The sequence below is a fragment of the Xiphophorus couchianus genome, chromosome 17 (assembly GCF_001444195.1).
Source record: "Xiphophorus couchianus chromosome 17, X_couchianus-1.0, whole genome shotgun sequence".
Lineage (NCBI taxonomy): Eukaryota > Metazoa > Chordata > Actinopteri > Cyprinodontiformes > Poeciliidae > Xiphophorus > Xiphophorus couchianus.
Window position 1 is genome coordinate 2,833,199 of NC_040244.1, and position 20,504 is coordinate 2,853,702.

The following is a 20,504-nucleotide window of genomic DNA, read 5'->3' on the forward strand; positions in this document are numbered from 1 at the left end:
TTTTTTTGTATCTTTTTCCCCAGTGAAGCACTTGAAAGTTTTTCCTTTGTTTATGTAAAGCCTGTATTTGTAGATGAAGAAATCTTTGCTGAGGGGATTAGAAATGAGATTAGAAATGGCTGGTTAGTAGTTTACACTTCTGTTGGCTACTTAAAGAAACGAATGTCTTAAATCTGTTAAGTATTTAAAATATTTCAATTATTTGATGTTTCTGTTGTTGTGAGACTAAAGTAGTACACAAAATGGGGAAAAATATATATTTTAAACAAAAATCTGAAATTACAATGCCAACTTTATAAATTATTAAATACAAACATGGACTTCTGAAACCCAATCCCATTTCATATCCAGGCCTGTAAATGTTCACTCACCCAGATTCTGTGGATTATTTTGATGTAAACCTGGGTTGGTGGTGGCGGTTCTGGTCTTACTGGGCCGGTGTCTCGGATGTTTTGTTCTGTTTATGTTAGATGTTAGTTTCTGAAAGCCTCTTGATTGAAATAATTTGACCTGTGGCAAAGTTTTACTGACATTTGAGACAAAATTTAGTGTGTTTTCACACCTGGTTTGATTGGTGACAAGGTTGCAACATTTGTTATATTTTCAGCTGCTGCAGTTCACTTTCACTCTGCACTGTCAAACAAATCACACCCTCTGAAAAACCTGTTTCCCTCCTCGCCTGTGGCGGCGCTGCACCAATAACTACTGAAGGAAGCAACACAAAACCTTTCAAAGAAAACACCAACTTTATTTCCATTACAAAAGTGCGCAAAACTTTTACAATATTCTGCTAATGTAAAAAAACAACAACACAGTTTTGCAATTGGGTGGACTGGATGAAATGGGATTGAGTCTAAATAATACAAAAATGCTGTGGTTACCTGAAAGAAAGATATAGTGACGTCGTGAGTTATTTATGGATGTAAAAGTGTTTAACTTAATCTTTTCTATGAGCTGAGTGAATCCCAACTGCTTTAATAAAAATATTTTTAAATGTTCTTGCATGGTTGTTTTCATTTTTTAACATTTTTGCATGATGTTTGAGAGCTTTTTTTTTTTACCATCCAGACTTCTCACTTTTTACATTGACTCTACTGACAGAACTGCAACTAATTTAAACTTTAGAAACCAGAAGATTTGTACAACTAAGAGGAGTGAAGAATAAGCTGGATATAAAAGACAGTTTAACACTTCTTTATTTAAACACTTGTAAAGTACATAAAGCGGTAAAACTAGCTGACCAAACTGTTGGAATGGTTTGGGGTTGCTAGGTAATGGGCTGGCTGGCTGGGGTTGCTAGGTAACGGAAAGTGCCTACAGATTTGTGATGTTACATTTTGGAAGTTTTTGAAAAGGCTCATTTTTCAGAGTTATAGGTCACCTTTAATCAGTTTAATATTTTTATAGAAGTTACCTTCCTAGCCGTCAGTCGTACATATTTGGAGTTTTGGTCTTGAAATTTGTTGTTTCATTATTCTTATAGCTTATTTAAATAATCAGCATAATGTAATTACTGTTATTTTTATATTTCTTTAGATGTTTGTGTCCACTCAGATTTTTGATAGGTTGATTTATTTGTTTATTTTAAAGAAGTCTCAACAAAAAACCTGTTTTTATCCAAGATGAGGCCTTAATTACCTAAAGATCTGTATGCTGCAAGATAAATTAAATTTATTAGCATTCCTTTATCAAAATAAGACACCATCATACTGAGAGTGTTGGGTAAAATTATTTCTGGATTTCTGTAAATGTAATATTTATCACATTAAGTATTTCCCTTCTTAATGATGTCATCTACCTGAGCTGATTACTCACTAGCAGACTGATGACTAATTCAGGTGGAGGACGAACAGCACAAACGCCAAACTCCTGAGGTCTCAGAGCGAAACGCCTCGTCTGAAGAGAGGAAGGCTGAGTTACTGGACGGAAACAAGACGTGACCAGAAATGGACCCTGTAAGTACCAGCAAACCTAACTATGTTATTAGTGTGAATGCTGTAGGCGTTTCTGTCCTTTTCAAATTTTAGGTTTTACAGTTTGTTTGTTTTTACATAGTATGGAATATATTACTATAACCCAGCATGCTAGTGGCATCCTAGATGCGATCATTAGTATTTCAGCTAGTTTTAGCTAATTTTGGCTTTTACCTGGGTTTTTCACACTGTGTGGACGATTTCTTACCTTTCTGCAAGTCTTCAGCAGTTGACTTCAACGCTTTTGCCATTTTCACCAAATGCATTCAGCATTCACACTTGCATTTTCATAGGAAATGCACACTTTCTAGTTTAATATTCAGTTCATTATTGTTAATATTTGTTGTCATAATATTGCTGTGTAAAATTACCAATTAAAATATGGGGGATGTTTGGATTGATGACTGATATTTATGATTTAATTTAATATTTCAGACATACGGATATTAGTTTCTAAGTACTAATCGCTGATTTCTAATTATTTCAGATTAAATCAATGTTTGCACAAACATTAATTTAATCGCGGTGTCCAAACGTTTTGGCATCAAAATTGGCAAATTGAAACTACAGGTTTTTTTAAAATTATTTTATTTGTTTTACCTGCTCAACAAAAAACATCATTTTTATGAAATATGTATTTCAATAAAACATAAAAAGGGCTTCAGACAATTTCCAAGTTTTGGGGTCTTTACCTGATTTTTGTTTTTGTTGCCCAAATTTGTACCGTTCTTGACATCTGGTCAGGGCCAAACAAAATCTCTAGTTAGTAGTGGGTTTTTTTTGTCAGAAATATTAATTCTTATTTTATAAAAAATACACATCTTGTTAAATTCTTGATTGCCATCGCCTCTGCTTGCAGAAATGTTGTGTTTTTATATATTAATTTGTTTGTGGAGAACCGTAATTCAGCTCCAGCCGTGAAGTAAAACCTCATAAAAGAAGACAAAACCAGGTGTAACGTTCCTAAGAGGATAAAGGTAACTAATCTCCACTCAGCTGTCTTTGTGTGTGTATGTGTGTGTGTGTGTGTTTGGTATCGTCTATCAGCCCCCATACTGATGGGCAGATGTCTCTTGTCACCGCGGTAACGTTGTCTGGTGAAACAGTCTCTCTCCTCCTCCAGGTCTCCGTCTGTAATTAACTGACACTGTATCCTTTGTGTTTGTTTCTTGTTTTTGTTGTTTCAGGGCAGGATGGGAGCCAGACATCTCTCTCAGATCCAGGAGGAATCTGAAAGCAGAGAGCACAGGTAAACGAATCGGACCACCCGACCGTCTCGCAGCGAGGTTTTGTGGGATTGTACGGCTGGTTTACAGAGAGAAAGCGTTGAAAATGGAAGGTAGATTTCGTAACGGCGTGTTGCAGAACTGCCGCCGTCTGAAGCGGCGACGGAAACTCGGTCGGGTCGGATGAATTTGATAAGCGTGTGTGTTTGTGATACTCTGCGGCGGATCTCGGCTGTGGGATACATTACCCTGATCAGATGGATCTGAAAACAAATCTGAAACAGAAACGTGTTCGGTTTGTTTTTCTGTTTGTGGGGACCAAATCAACCTTTATATTTGCTTCCTAGGACATTTTGGGGCAAACTGTTAGGAGAACTGGGTTTTATTGTACATCAGAGTAGAGGGTTTTATTATACTCATGTAAGAGTAGAAATACTTCATAATCAAACTACTCAAAGCACAGCGTAGTAAAAACACTTCTAGAAGTAATTTTTCACAAAAGTTACTCAAGTAAAAGTAACTAGTAACTACAAAACTCTGCATTAGAGTGAGTGTCTCTGCTCCAACCTAGCTGATTTAAATGCATCTGATGTGGAAATAAAAGTGAGGGTTTTGACAGTTTTTTAAATTTTACTTGTCAAATTTTAATTCTCAAAAAAAAAATCTTCTGTTTTTAATGTTAGTTTAAGCTACTTGAATTTTTCTACATAGTTAAAGTTGACGCAAAAGACCCATTTAAAGCAGGGGTGTCCAATGTGTGGCCCAGGGGCCATTTGCGGTCCGTTGAGGAGTTTCGAGTGGCCCTTGGATCAACTTAGGAACGGTTTAAACAGTACAGGTGCAGATGGATACTTTTTGTGTTACTCTTTCTATAAAATTTTTAATGACAAATTTATATCCAAAATAGAAAATTGTAGGGACAAAACCAATGTTTTACTTTTATTTTAATGGCGTAGTAAGTAGGGGCACAAATCCCCAGTGACCTTTTACTCAAAACAGGCTTAGCTTGATATTTTGACTGATAAGTTAGGAAACTCTAAAGACAATTTTTCTAGATCTTGGGACATTAGTCCTTTAATCCCAGAAATGTTCTTCAGGTGATAGAAGGTTGACTTTGTAACTGTGTTTATGTGGCTCTGGAAGGTTAAAATATGTCAGAAAAACACTCAGGATGCTGCAGGTTTTACTGCATCAGGCTCCATCAGATTCAATATTTTAAAATGTATTTTTGTTTCCTGCTGATGTTTACATCTGGAGAGGACTCGGTTGTGTGTGTTTGGGTTTTATTAGCAGTGTCAGTCAACACACACACATGCTGTTCAACAAGATGACAACACGATGAGGTGAAATATGAACTCATCACTCTCTCTCTCTCTTTCTCTCCTGGTCTGATAGCACTGGCTTCCTGCCTTTGATCGCCCATCGGCAGCAGCAGACAGGTGGAACAGGTAAACCAGGTGTGACCAGGACAGAGAGACGAGACGTTCGGCTTCGGTCCAACTCTGTTCCTCTGGCTGTTTATGATCAGCCAAGGAAGCTGGAGAAGAGCAGGACTCTGTTAGAGGAGGTGATGTTTATGGAAACTGTTGATTTTCTGTCCTTTTTCCTTCAGCCGACAGAGAAAATCTGGACAAGTGAAGGATGAAAACTTTATTTCAGGCTGCTGTGAAGGAATAAATAAACAGTCAAGACATGACCCAGAACCTTTGCACAATGCTGTATATTGTAACATCATAACATTTGGATATTTCAAACCAATTCTGCATTTGAAACCTTTAAAAACACTAAAAAGTATTCACCCCTTCAACATTTTAGCCTTTTATTGTCTTTACAAATCAATTGCGATCAACAAAGTTTTTCTGTTTTAATCGTAAAAAATTACAAAAAATCTTAACTGTCAGAATGAAAATTATTTACTGTAAATGTCAATAAAATGGAAATATTTGATATGAGATTAAATAAATATTTAATTTTTTATTTGACCTTTAGATTTTCTCATTGAGATCCAAGATTTTATTTACAGGAAAGATTTGTATTTTTTAAACAAAAACAATAATTACAAACACAACCATAAAAGTAATTAATAAATTGTAGGTAAAATGTCATAAAATTGATAATAACTTTATTCTCTTAAATTTAATATTTTCACTTTCAAATAAAAATATTTGAGAATAAGTATTTTATTGAATAAAATACTTTGAGAATAACATCATAATGTTACTAGAATAAAGTTGAAATGATGTGAGAATAAAATTATGAGATCAGATTTTGATATTCATTTGATGTTTTATCTAATTATTTATTCTGATTTTCCTTTATTTGGTAGATAATAACCCAATATTGAAATCTGGTGACCTACACGGAGTGGATTTATTTATTTTCTTGCTGCTGTTTCCCAGCTGACCCACATTGAAGGAGAGCTGCGGGAGTCTCAGCGTTTGGACGTTGCGCAGCAGCAGGAAGCTCAATTCGTCCGTCAGCAGGAAAACAAACTACTGTGGCAGAATCTGTGTTTCCTGAGTCTGAGCCAGCGCGTGGCCAAGTAGTTACAGACACAGAGCTGAACACGCATCAACAATGCTTTCAATTTTTATACATTTTCATAAAAGTCACTTACATGAAGTGAGTTTCCTGTGATTTCCTGCAGACCCTGGGTGAGCAGCTACTTCAGGAAGTTTCCCATGCACATCTACTGCCTCCCGGTCCAGTCTTCCTGCCACAACGGCAGGAGGCGCAGGAAGATATGATGCAAAATCAGAAGTTAAAATACCACATGAGGAAATAAATGTGACATTTTCAGCTCACTTGTGTCTCAATCATTTAGCTCCTTTGAGTGGATGAGAGGAAACACCAAATGTGGTTTTCCACCATGGAGAATTGGACTCACTTTTGGATTTTGGCAATTTATCAGAGTTGGGGAGTAACTAGTTACATTTACTTGAGTAATTTTTTCTGAGTATTTTTTTCTACACTGTCTGTGTTTATGTAATTTTTAAATATTAAATGACTGATAATTTGATCAGATACTCAGTACTTGAGTTAACTTTTTACCACATACTTTTTTACTCTTGAGTAATTTCTTGGACGGATACCTTGAGTAAAAATATGTTGAAGTATTGCTACTCTTACTTCATTACAATTTGTCGGTACTCTGCAATTTATATATGTAAAAAATTAAACTTATGTTTAAATTGTCTCAAAAAGAATATGATTGGATTCAAATTAAATTACCACAAGGCTTTATACACGTACCACTTTTATTCATTATCTCTGTCACTTATTTTCAGTTTCCTCATGCTGGAACTACAAGAACTGAAACTATTTAGCCTAATCACTGAGAATTTAGCAACACACTGAAGTTAAAGGGAAATTTGATCGGTTTTGTTTCAGGAAAAAAGGCTTGTGGATCCCAGTGAGGTTAATGTGTTTCCATAATATTAAAATGTATCTTAATTTGTAGGTCAACTAAGTATTTAAACATCTTTAAAAGTATGAAGATCTTCTTAAATTTCATGTAATATCACAAAAGGTATGTTAATTCTAATTAGCTGTACGATGGATTTTTTTTCCGTTATGTACTTTGAACGCACCATCACGCAGATGCGTCTTTGCGTCACGGTCACGTCCAGCCCTTCCTCGGTGTGCGTGCTTTGCTTCCACCCTTGAATTACAGACATCATGGTGAGTTTTCTTCTTATTTAAACTCATTTCAGATCTTAAGATGAGAGTTTTTACAGTAACGGACCGCTAAGCAGATTTTTAATCGGTCCCGGAGTTGTTTTCCGTAGTTTTTGAGGTAATTGAACGGTATTTTAGCAGGATGTGCTAAACCGGTGAAGAGCAGGCACATGGGGCGGTGTGGCTGCGCTAGCGGCTAAAAGCTAACGGCTGTGTTTTAAGTTTTATAGTTACTCAACTGCGGCAAAGCTGTCGGGTTTACATCTGCGAACATATTGCTCTAAGTTCATATGTTAGTCTTATTTTCAGTGTGGTTGGTTATGTTCTTCCCTGTTGGCCTATAGCATGCTAGTTAGCTCAGCGCTGCTCTTTTGTGGCTCATTCAGGAACAAATGAGCGAAATAAATCTGTCAGGAATAAAGAACTGGACCTTGACTAGCATGAGCTGACAGAGAGATAAAAACAACTCAATTTATTATAATTTATTAGTGTTGTGTGTTCATGATATTTTATGCTTTTGTGTTATTTTTTTAATTAATGTTAAAGCTTCTAGCGGTTTCCAGAGGGGCGGGGCTAAGCTGCTGCTGCTGCTGCGTTCACATGGACTCGGAAAATAAAAGTTGTGGCCACACCTCGTGTCTATAATTGTAGCCCCCTAAAGGATCAAAAAATTGTTTTTCACTGCATTTTATCCCAATTTATTTGTATTTCAGTGATTCGATTAAATAATTATGAATAGTTTATGTAACAACAAGAAACCATAAATGAAAAGGAGCAGAAATGCATATAAACTTATTCAGATAAAGAGAAAATTAGCTACGTAACTCAGAAAACTACTCCATTGTTGAAATACACAGCAAAACAGCAGCTTATTCAATGTCATCATGATGATGTATGAAAGTCCCTTTTATATGTTAATCTTTTTTATTTGTCATCATTTTAAACAGGTTTTGTTTGTTATTTCAAGTTTTCTATATATTTAAAGAAAACATTAACAGTAAATTTTTCTTATAGATATCCGTCATAAATTAACAATATAACCAAGAGGTAAAATAGTAATTTTTTTCCCCCCAAAGTTATGTTAATAAGGTAATTGTTTCTTTTATTGACCAAAATTTCATTCTAACAGAAAAAATTACATGTAGCAGCATTGGGTGAAAATTTACCAGTTTGAGTTATCAGTTGATGAATTGTTGTGTTTATATTAAACATTATTGTTTTCACACATAAAATTTGATAAAATGAAATAATTTACATGTTGAGCTGAAGAAGATCAGCGGTGAATTTGTTAATTCAAAGCCTCCTCTTCCTCAGGCGTCCCTATCCATGGCCCCGGTCAGCATCTTCAAACACGGAGCCGATGAAGAAAAAGCAGAAACTGCACGACTGGTGGGGTTTTTTGAGCAAATGTTTATTTTGGAGCATCATTTTACTCTCTGGCATTTAAATAAATGGGTGAAATGATAATTTATTGGTTGTTTTGGGGTTTTTTTTAATCTGCAGTCGTCTTTCGTTGGCGCCATCGCCATTGGCGATCTGGTGAAGAGCACTCTGGGGCCGAAGGGAATGGTGAGTCGCCTAAAAAACCTGGAGCTATTATTCATAAATATGCCATCGGTTTTCTGTGGTGAATAACGTGCGTTGATTGTTTTGCAGGATAAGATTTTGATCAGTGGAGCAAAAGGCGGCATGGTGACGGTAACCAACGACGGAGCGACCATCTTGAAGGCCATCGGCGTCGACAACCCGGCTGCCAAGGTTCTTGTTGGTGGGTGGAAACCGAACGTTGCTCCTAGAGAAACGGGTTTCTCTGAATTCCTGATGTTAAGCAGCTTCTGATTGTTTAAGTGTCGTGAAAATAATTTTGGTTTCCGAACTTTATTCCACTTCCTGTCGTCTGAAAGTTGTTTCCATTCTTTTAATTCGTTCGTTCGTCTTTTACATCTGGTTCTGTTAATGATTGTTCATCCTGCCATCCATCCAACTGTGCATCCAACCATCCGTTTGCTTGTTCATCCGTCCAACTGTACATCCAACCGTCTATCATTATGCTCGTCCATCCATCCAACTCTTCACTCACCCCCTGTTTTTCTCTCCTTCATGCTTAGTTTTTTATTTTCACTATAAAAGTTGTTTTTGAGTTAAATGAAAAACTTGCTATTGACCTTCTGACCTGGGAAATTGTTTCATTTAACCAGCTGGTTACATTTTAACTTTAAAAGCTGTTTGTTCGTATGAGGCGGCGCCTGAAACATTGAGCCAAACTGATGTAATTTCTCTGCAGACATGTCGAAGGTTCAGGACGATGAAGTCGGAGACGGGACGACCTCGGTCACTGTGCTCGCCGCCGAGCTGCTGAGGGTAAATACAGTACTACTGGGAGGCAGCTGAGATTTTCCTTCCACTTAATCTTCCTCTTCCTGGTTCAGGAGGCAGAGCTTCTGATTGCCAGGAAGCTCCACCCTCAGACCATCATCTCAGGCTGGAGGAAGGCGACTCAGGCGGCCAGGGAGGCTCTAAGGGAGGCAGCTGCCGACCACAGGTCAGAAAACATCCACAGGCGCTGGAAATCCTTGAGAATGCTTGAATTTCAATCAGGTGTTTTCAAGGTTTGGAAACTGATTTCTGTATATGTTTGAGTCAAAACTTTATTTCCAGTTGAATAAAAATATTCCACTAATGACGAAAAACACAATTTTGCATTGTCTAATCTTGCACTCCATTTTTATTTTTATTTTTTCTTGCGACATTTTTGTCAAGAAAAAATTTGAGTCACACTCAGATATTTTCACTTCGTTCCGTCACTCAAGCCTGTTGAGGCTACCGCTAACTAGATGCTAACATACATTGGTAGCTAGCTAGCTTGCTTTTATTTTTTGCATGAATCATGGATCAGTGCAAATTTATCACCAGTTGCTTGGACGAAGTTTGTACATTTCTCTGGATATATAGATCTTAAACTCAATTCATAATGGTCTTAAACATCTTAAATTCAGATAAAAAACTTAAAAGGTCTTTAAAAGTCTTGAGTTCTACTCATAATGGTCTTTAAACATTTTAAATTCAAACATTTAAAACATTTAAATTTAAACATTTTACATGTCAAAGTCTTAAAAAGCTTGCAAAGTGTTAAATTTCTTTCACAATGGTCTTAAAAAGTCTCAAATTCTGATCAAATTTTTAAAAATGTCTTTAAATTCTATTCATGATGGTCTTAGAAAAGGTCTTAAAGTCTTAAATTTGAGTTGGTCATGTACTACCATAAAAAATTCACAACAATAATACATGATAGATTTAGCGTTGTCTTCAAACTTAATTTAACCCCTGTAGCTCATGAAACAAATTTCCCATGATCGTCCTGTTTGGTCTCCACAGCAACGACCCGGACCGCTTCCAGGAGGACCTGCTGAACATCGCCCGCACCACGCTGTCGTCCAAGCTGCTGACGCACCACAAAGACCACTTCTCCAAGCTGGCGGTGAACGCCATCATGAGGCTGAAAGGCTCCGGCAACCTGGAGGCGATCCACGTCATCAAGAAGCTGGGAGGAAGCCTCACCGACTCGTACCTGGACGAAGGTGAGGCTCACGTCAGGCGGACGGAGGGGGCTCTGCTGTACGATTGGCTCGTTGTGACGTTTCGGTGAACCCGTTTAGGTTTCCTGTTGGACAAGAAGATCGGGGTGAACCAACCGAAGAGGATGGAGAACGTCAAGATTCTGATCGCCAACACCGGCATGGACACCGACAAGATCAAGGTAGAAAACGCTCCAGATCAGCGCCGCACAACATCTAAAGTCAATTAAAACATTCAGTTCAGAAATACTTTACTGATCCTAAACGCAAATTAAATCCTGTTTCAACTCATTTTAATTCAAAATTTAGTTTTTGTAGATGGTGGTGGCTGTTGCAGTCTGTGTTGCAGCGAATTTGAAGAAACCTCTGACTAAAGACTCTGTTTTTCTAAGACAATCTCATTAATATCCAATAGGGATACAAATTATCGATTTGAGTTGGTCTAAAGTTGATTGGTTTTATGTATCGACTAACGATTGATAAGCGACCATTTTCTTAAAAACCTGCAGTTTCTCTAGAAAGCTGACCGTCCTCCTAACATAAAGGGCAACATTTGTCAGGATATGCTGACTTTTTAAAAAGTATATAATATTTTATCAATATTTTTGTCAGCTGTCAAATACTGGTAGGCCTGCCATGATAGTAAATTATTCTGGACGATAAATCGTCCCAGAAGTTATTGCGATAATATTGTGGTTTTGAGACCATTTTCCAGTAATACAATAACGCAGGAACACATTCTCAAAGATCAATAAATTTTACATTCTAATGAACATTTTCACACTGGGACTAGAAACAACAAATAAAATGAATCATAAAGTATCTGTAAACAAAGTTGTCCTTTAAAAAAAGTTTGAGATTAAAACATCAGACTGAAGACTTTTATTATCCAATTTTTGGTAGAAAGAGAAAAAGGATAAATCATGCAAATTAAAATGATTGAGTTTGGTTGAGAGGTTGACGCTACGCCTCACAAGCTTAAAGAGTTTGTCAAGTGTTTAAATTTCAAAACAGAACCGCATAAAGTTCGTTTCATACCCCACAACGAACTCTGTCTGGCCGTTTCTCTTTCCCATTCTGTATGGGTCCACCATCTTTGTTTTTGTATCAACTGGCTCCGCTAATGGATGATCTGTGGCGTCCTCTGCTGGCTGGAGGCCAAACTACACTACTAAAAGTCTAAGTGGGCGTTATTAGTCGCTCCATCTATCAGAACTAATTTCTTGTTCTGCTCTGACGTCGGGCAGATCTTCGGCTCCAGAGTTCGCGTTGACTCCACGGCGAAGGTTGCGGAGATCGAGCTAGCCGAGAAGCAGAAGATGAAGGAGAAAGTCGACCGAATCCTGAAGCACGGCATCAACTGCTTCATCAACAGGTAAAAACGCTCAGGGTGGCGATAGAGGTCAAAGGTACCGCAGCATGTCGTTTCACGTTTATGTTGTTTTGGATTTAAAAACATGTTTAAATCGCAGTTTAACAGAAAAAACACCTCATTCTAACACAAAAAATGTTTTGTTTTTTTAAAAATCAGCTTTTGTTGTTAGTTTTTTCTAAATTCGCCTGTTTCCATGAAGCAATGTTTCTTTGGTAATTCCAGTTTGCACATTTTTCGGTCAGTAGATACTCAGCTGGTAGCTTTCCATTACAAATTTGCGCAGAACTTTAATATTCTGCTAATGTCGACTTGCCTGATGCAAGAAAAATCGCCATTGCAGTTTTGGGAAATGCGCTGATTTCAATAAAGTGAAAATGACGTAATCCTGGTTCACAATCGTTATCAACAGTGGTGATTTCCCATTACTGAATTTAGTTTGTGCAGTTTTATGGTCCAGCAGCCAGTGTTGGTCCTAATAAAATAACAGAAGTTTGTATTTCTAAACCACTTACATGAGAGCCAGGGGTGTAAATACTTGATGTTTCTGTTCTTGCCACAGGCAGCTGATCTATAACTACCCAGAGCAGCTGTTCGCTCAGGCTGGAGTCATGGCCATCGAGCACGCCGACTTCGCCGGCGTCGAGCGCCTCGCTCTCGTCACAGGTACGTTTCATCCTCACCTCTGATTATCCGTCATGTCAGACGGTTCGTAAATGGATTTATTTGCGGTTACCGGGCGGATTTTGAGCTCCGGTTCTGATGGATCCGTGTCCGCAGGCGGTGAGATCACCTCCACCTTCGACCACCCGGAGATGGTGAAGCTCGGTCACTGCAAGCTGATCGAGGAGGTGATGATCGGCGAGGACATGCTCCTCCACTTCTCTGGGGTTGCCATGGGTACGAACATACGAATCCTCTTCAGAAAGGAAACGATTTCTCTTTCAGGGGAGAAAAAAACATTTGATTGGAGAAAGTAAATGTCTTCCAACTTCACTTGGATTCGTGGTTTGAGACTTTAGTCTTAGTAAAAGTTTATTTTTATTGAAGCATTATGTTTCTATTGGAGTAAGTATTACATTTTTACATATTTTTATTGTATAAATCAAATTTTTGGATTGTACATTTAATGATAAATGCATGACAAGTAACCGTAATAAATATTTCAGATTTAAATATAATTATTAAACGCAGTTAGTGCCGTTTTTAAAATTTTACTAATTCATGTGGAGACTTTTTTGGGATTCCTGTCGTAAAACCTAAAATTAAAAAGGTTTTCATGTTTTAGGGCACTTTTGTTGTTCCATACAGTGACGTTATTTGACCACCTTAATGCAGATTGAAGCTGCCGTTTTGTGACACCTTCGCTGTAGATATCAGTCAGTGAGAGTTTAACCTTCGACTCGCCCCTCCTCCCAGGTGAGGCTTGCACCGTCGTCCTGCGCGGAGCGACGCAGCAGATCCTGGACGAGGCGGAGCGCTCGCTGCACGACGCTCTCTGCGTTTTGGCTCAGACTGTGAAGGAGCCGCGCACCGTCTACGGAGGAGGTACAGTGACAAAATCCCAGATGCCTTTTAAAAATAAAACCTCAGATTAAAACGGATTTCCAATTTTAATTGATCTTTGTTTCAATCACCTTTTCTCTGAGTTGTATGATGGATAATTAGTGCCACATACTAGAATTTTGTTTATTGTATTATTTTGACTATATTGTCGTATAACTTTATTCTTGTAATAAAAAATGTATCCTGGCTCTAACATTCTGTCATACCTGAATTCAAAGTGTAAATAAATAGAAGCTGTAAAACACGCTTGTCAAACAAGATGGCACCAGTAGTAACTATGGAAACCCAATGGCAAATTTTTTGAAGGATTAGTCCAGATTCCTGGATATATTCAAACTTCTGGAGGAAAATCTGGACTTTTTTTTATGAGATTTTATTAAAATTCAAGGGATTCATTCAGAACTGAGGAGCTTCTGTCACTCATTGCCCTCATACCCTCGTTGTCGCCCCCTTCAGGCTGCTCTGAGATGCTGATGGCGAAGGTGGTGAGCGATTTGGCCAATAGGACGCCAGGAAAGGAAGCGGTTGCCATGGAGTCATTCGCCAAAGCGCTCAGGATGGTGCGTTTGTTTCTATTAAAAATTAACATCAAAACTTGCGCAAACCAGAGGTGGGGACTCGAGTCACATGACTTGGACTCCAGTCAGACTCGAGTCGTTAAAATCACGACTTGAGACTTGACTTGAAAAAATGCTCAAAGACTCGGACTTGACTTTGACTTTCATGCCATTGACTTGGGACTTGACTCGACTTGAAGCTGTTTACTTGAAAAGACTTTATACTTTTTACTCAAAGTCTTAAAATTTAAAACACATTATTTATAAAGTTGCGTCATTAATTAATGTCACTCATTCCGTATCAATATGCGCAGACCGTCACTATGGTTTTCCTCTCTCCTTATGTATGTATGTGTACGTAGCTGCAGCACAACCAATCAAATTAACAGGATTTGGACGTTTAAAAAAACGCGGCAAAGCTGCAGAGCTCAGGGAACGAAATACGAAATAACAGCTCGAATATGCTTCCGCGAGTAATTTCTTTTGGCTACGTAGGTTATGAACTTTCGACTAAAAAACGAACTGCAACTTGTAAAACATGCAAGAAGAGAATATCGGATGGAGATGCCACGACGTCCAACTTTGTCCGGCATTTGAAGCTTCACAAAGATCGGTAGGTGGCGCTTTTCTTTTGCTGTAAGATAGTTGACTTTAGCTAACTTCGTGTTAGCATGTGTACTCCGGGTTAAATTGGTGATTATTTACCATAAATCCGGTCCTTCAAATGCCTCCACAAATAATGTGCACCGTGTTAGCTCAGGAAGCCGGTGGATAGTGAGCGGGGCTCCGGAACAGAAAGCAGATTCTGGACCTGAACACAGGGTGTCCCATCATGATGATGAGCCGGGTCTAGTATCATCTAAGGATGGTTGGTGTATTTGAAGACATCTACGTTGGGAAATTATATTGACAATATATTATTTTGACAGGTCAGAGAAAAGAGGAAAAAACTGCTGTTATGGTTCTTTGTATTGTGCTGTGGAAATGTCAGCATTTTCGTCTTTTTTTATTGAATATCAAGTTTAACAGAACTGGGCAATAAAGTGGTCCAATTTAAAAATGTTTTTTATACTTTGTGTTCAGCTACACATGTTCTATCATTTGAGATAAATACATATTTTAAAACGAACAAATGGTCTATTATTGGAATTTTATGTATAATTGCAAATTATAAAAAAAATATAAAATAAAAACGACTCGAAATGACTTGAAATTAAAGGTTCCTGACTTGAGACTTGACTCGGACTTGAGGACAAAGACTTGAGATTTACTTGAGACTTGCAACTCAGTGACTTGGTCACACCTCTGGCGCAAACTGAACATCTTTCCCTTTTTTTCCCTGTTTTCTTCTTTAGTTGCCAACCATCATTGCAGACAACGCCGGATACGACAGCGCCGACCTGGTGGCTCAACTGAGAGCTGCACACCAAGAGAACAAAACCACATATGGACTTGGTGAGAGAACCAGCAGCTTGTTTCTATTTTTCTGTCAAAAACACCATCGAATATTTGTTTGCTAACTTTCTTTGTATTTTGTTTAATTATTTAAATTCAGCAGTAAGTTCAACAAGATTTATTTAGGTTGTTTCAATTTAATAAATGTTTATTATTCTTTATTAAAGGTGCAGAAAAAAATAAAGTTTATAGAGAATCAAAATTTCGACTCCTGGAAGTTTTAAATCGATTCAAAATAATTAAAAATCAACGTTAGTTTGCTTGTTTATTTATGTTTTTGTAAAATTATATTTGGAATAATTCCCTTATTTTTTTTATTTAAGAAAAAGTCGGCTAAACTAACCTGATAACCTGATACTGGTCAATACAACATATTTTTGTTTAAATATAAACTGATGGGATTTAATACAGTATGACCAAATATATGAATGTTTTAAATAAATATATTTATTATTTACATTGTCTTTTCCTCTTTTCAGTGACATAATGTAAACTATGACTTATTGATAATCTTATATTTTATATCTGAAATGTTAAAATCAGGGGTTGTTTTTGTTAAATTAGTGTTTTGATCTTGAACTAGTCAAAACATAACATTTAATTTAGTTTCCTTTTCCTTGCTCTAATATGTGAAATATTACCACAAAAAATTAATAACAGTAATAAACGCTTATTTTTTTAGCTTATTTGTATTGTGCTGGAAAATTACCTTGAAAATGCTTGAAAAGTCCTTGAGTTTTTGTGTGAGCCTCCTGGTTTTGCGGCAGACATGTCCGAAGGCTCGATAGGCGACATGGTGACTCTGGGAATCACCGAGTCGTTCCAGGTGAAGCGCCAGATGCTGCTGAGCGCCTCCGAGGCGGCGGAGATGATCCTCAGAGTCGACAACATCATCAAAGCTGCTCCCAGGTGAGACTCTCACTAATCTGCAGACGGTTTCCTCCCATTTATTCACCTCATCTGAATTTACTTTGACTGTTCCCACAGGAAGAGAGTCCCCGACCATCACCCCTGCTGAACCAGGATTCAGACGACAAACAGGAGACGGATGAGATTTATTTATCACCTCTGTGTAATCCAGACGGTTTCTTTTTTCCCGTTAGCATCGCAGCGCCGCAGATATCTGGCTACAATTTGCTGTCAAACATTTAGATAAGGAAGTTTGGATGTTGTTTTTGTTTACTGAAATAAAAACGAAAGCTCAAGTTTCTGCCTCTTGTGAGTGAAATGTTTTTGGTGCAGCGCGTTGATGGTTAAAATATTAAACTTGAGGCTTCGGTTATCCTTATTGCATGTCTACTTTTTGTCCTTCCACTCAACTTTCTGTTTGCAGCACTCTAAGTGGCCAGGTCCTTAGCAGTGACATTTTGTGTCCAAATCTTCCTGTGTTATGGACTAATAATTAATTTTAAGTGGCCATTTTCTTAAAAACCTCACTTTTCTCTTGTATGAATGTCTTCCTATGACATAAGGAGCTAAATGTTTTATAATATACTGAATTTAAAAAACATTTAATTTTAACATTATTTTGTCAGCTGTATTAAATACTGACTCAATAGACATTATTAAACTTAAGACATTTATAAAATATAACAAAACGGGAACCTCTTCAGTTACTGTGCAGAAACGTAAAATATGGAAATGTAAGGAGCTTTATGAGTGTTTACATTTCTAAATAGAACCGCATTAAGTTACTTTTACATACCACCGGACTCGACCATTTTTATTTCCGTTCTGGCTTAACTACGCCGCCATCTTTAATTTTGTATCGCGTAAAAATGATCAGCGGCGCCCTCTACTGGATGGCGGCCAACCTACAACAATGAAAGAAGGTCTAAGCCAGGGGTGTCGAACTCAATTTCACCAAGGGCCACTTCAGCATATTGGCCACCCTCAACGGGCCACATTGACCGTATAAATCAGGAATGCCCAAGTGCAGTCCTCCAGACTGCAACTTTTAGATATGTCCCTGCTAAAACATACCCCGGACAAAAAGTTGACTTCCCTCATTAGCAGCAACTCAGTTCTGTAGAGGCCTATGAATGAGTCAATGATCCAGGTGTGTTAGAGAAAGAACACATCTAAAGTTTCAGTGATAGGTCTGGAAAACTAGACTTGGGCAACCCTAGCATAAATGTATGAAAATACAATGTTAACAATAAATTAAACAACACCTCATATTGTTAAATAACTGATTTTATGTATTCAAGTTTTAAATATTACATTTGAGTTTGCATGGATGTAAAATTACTGCTCAGTTTAAAAATTACAATATTTTTAAACTGAGCAGTTTAAAAATATGCTCAGTATTTTTAAACTGCTCAGCTAAACTTCGCTCTTTAGCTTGTTAGCTTGTCGATGTTTCAGTTTTATTCGCTGGGAAAATTAATCTTTGTCTGCTTTAAAGATAAACAGACAAAGAATAAAAACAAGTTTTGATATTAACTCTCAACTTCATTCACAAAACTTTTTCGTTATTTATTACACAACGAACATGTATTTCACATAAGAACCAAACAATTAGGTGACGTTGCCTGTCCTTGAACACAACGCTGATCCTCTTCAGCCTGTCACCAACTCACACATCCTCATTGTGTTGTGTTCTGTAAATAAACAAAACACAAGCAAAATCAATAAACTATATGCATATTCCAGTATACTGAGTTTTGGTTTTACATTCATTATATTTAAATTTAGTTTGTTCGTGCTTACCAATGTTTTCTGGCCGGATGTCTGGCACCGTTTTCCCCTGGTCAGTTCGTCCATGTCCGGTTTTAGTTCTATTCTGTGGCAATCCGCAAAACGGCGTGTAGGTTTTCGTCAGTAATGCGCGATCTGGTCTTGGTCTTGTTTAAATTCATTATTGAAAACATCCGTTCGCACAGATAGGTGCTTCCAAACATGGACAAAACACGAGCTGCGTGGAGTCGAAGCTGTGGCATCAAATCAGGGGCAGTAGACGGTAAAAGTCCTCGATTGAAACATCACGGAACTTCGCTCTTTAGCTTGTTAGCTTGTCGATGTTTCAGTTTTATTCGCTGGGAAAATTAATAATCAGCTTGAGGTGACTCTGCTGCACTCTAGTGGCGAGAAGCCGTAATGTTGGCTGGTAAGAATCGGACGGCATTATGGGAGATGTAGTTTGTAGTCAATTCGTGCTCAAAACCTATTTTAAGTCAATCAATGGGGCCGTAAAACGGTGGTGGGGGGAGAGGGCCACATAAAATGACGTAGCGGGCCACATGTGGCCCGCGGGCCTTGAGTTTGACACATGTGGTCTAAGCGGACGTTATTAGTTAATCTAACGGAACTAATTTCAATCTAATACGCAATTAATCGACAATTTAATTGCTTGCGTGCTTAATTGTCAGTTTTTGTTAGTGGTGTAGATCATAAGACATTTCTGAATTAATTTGTTTTGATGATATTCTAATTTATTTGGACATCACTAATAAATGCAAAAAAAAATTAATGGATGTTTTTATTTTTGTGTCTAAATGCTGATTTCCACAAACTTTCCACAAATGTAAGTTTTAAAAAATCTGCTGCACATTTCCTGAAATGTTTGTCAAAATTTGTAATGGCTAAGCAAAATTTCAACTTTAAACATTTTTGACTGTAAATCATCCTTTTCTTTCCCTTTCTTTCTTTTTTTTTAGTACTTTGTCTTATTTCACAGACCTAAAATCTTAGTTTCCAATAATCGTTTCAGGTTCTGAGTTATTTTACTTGTGTAACAGCTATAAAATAAACATCTAATAGGTCCGGTTGATAAAGTTTCCAAACAAATATTCCAGCTGAACATTTAGAAGTTAATTTTAACTTGCAGGCCTGCAGTTTGGTCCAGTTTACACAATGAAACCTGAACTTTAGACATCAAGTAATTCCTGAAATACATCTAGATTACTAAAAATCCTTTCAAAAATAAAGGTGCTGTTATTTTCTGTTGTGCTTAAAACAATCAAACCAAAATCTGTGCAGCATGATGTTTTCTTCTCCATCATAACTCCAGTTTCAGAGGCTTCAGGAAGTTTTCTCTGTGATGCAACAATATTCCTCTTCAGGTCAGAGTGACCAAGACCTCAAAGTTTAAATATAATGTTACAAAACCAAGCTGACCACACGGTCCGGTTTTACTGAAGGAAAATTGTTTTTTCATCGTCCAAAACAACTCAAAAACTCAAATCTTGTCACCTTAAACACAAATGTACATTTTCCTTCGCTTGTCCTTGTTTGAACCATACGTGTTGCTGCTGGATCCATTTTTCCCTCATTAATTTTTGCTACTTTGCAAAGTAATTTTTTAAAATGAAGACAGATTAGTTTAATCTGCTAGTCCCTTAAAGATTTACTTGATGTTTTTAAATTAACTGACAAAAAAAGACAGAAATTGTTATGGCTGGCAGTTTATTATCAGGCAAAAGAAGTTCAACATTCAACCATTTAATCGTCCAATCAGAACTCGTATTCAGAGATGTTGTCGACCTCCATTTTGTGGAAAATCAAATTTAATTTTTGGATGCATCTGCCCTTTTCCTAAATTCTCCTAAATCCATGTGGATGTACATCGCTGATCATTTCTGCTAATGCGCCAGTAGGAGAGGTAAGTTAGCGCTTTAGCATCTTTTCTAATTTTGAAACTGCTTCGTTAACACATTTAGCTCTGGCTAAGTTATTTTTCTGGATCGGTTTTCTCCATGGAGATTTCTTCCTACCAGACACAACCTTCACTTTAATTGGGGCAATGGAGTCAATAATATCTGAAACTTTAGACTGAAAATCATTTACCAACTTATCTACATCATTACAGATTAAGGGTGAGGAAGAAGAGTAGATTTGATTAAAAGTTTCTGCTGTGTTTTCAGTGAGAGAACGTTTTGTGATGGTTGCTGTTTGTCCAAGTGGGTTAAAAGATAAAGAACTTTCAAAGATAACAGGAAGTGATCCGACAGGGCGACATCAGTTACAGAGACATTGGAAATATTCACACTCTTACTGATAACCAGGTCCAGTGTGTGTCCTTGAGTGTGTGTTGCTTGTTTGACATGTTGTGTTGGACCAAAAGTCTCTAAAATATTAGAGCTTTTTTGCCCCTCTGTCTT

At 37.4% G+C, this 20,504-nt stretch overlaps 1 protein-coding gene across 2 annotated transcripts; it reads left to right on the forward strand.

Moving 5' to 3' along the window:
* The first annotated feature begins 6,756 nt into the window (after positions 1 to 6,756).
* On the forward strand, positions 6,757 to 16,608 carry cct2 (chaperonin containing TCP1, subunit 2 (beta)). 2 transcript variants are annotated; one of them, XM_028044180.1, is made up of 16 exons: positions 6,757 to 6,880; positions 8,192 to 8,266; positions 8,381 to 8,446; positions 8,534 to 8,645; positions 9,162 to 9,238; positions 9,307 to 9,419; positions 10,253 to 10,455; positions 10,534 to 10,634; positions 11,700 to 11,827; positions 12,387 to 12,490; positions 12,605 to 12,724; positions 13,244 to 13,372; positions 13,847 to 13,950; positions 15,303 to 15,402; positions 16,170 to 16,311; positions 16,390 to 16,608. In XM_028044180.1, exons 1-16 carry the CDS (start codon positions 6,878 to 6,880, stop codon positions 16,418 to 16,420), a joined length of 1,608 nt encoding a protein of 535 aa, XP_027899981.1. In that variant the 5' UTR covers positions 6,757 to 6,877; the 3' UTR covers positions 16,421 to 16,608. The 2 variants fall into 2 exon arrangements, with proteins under 2 accessions (XP_027899981.1, XP_027899980.1); XM_028044179.1 differs by having other exon boundaries at positions 6,763 to 6,876; positions 8,191 to 8,266.
* The last annotated feature ends 3,896 nt before the right edge of the window (positions 16,609 to 20,504 follow it).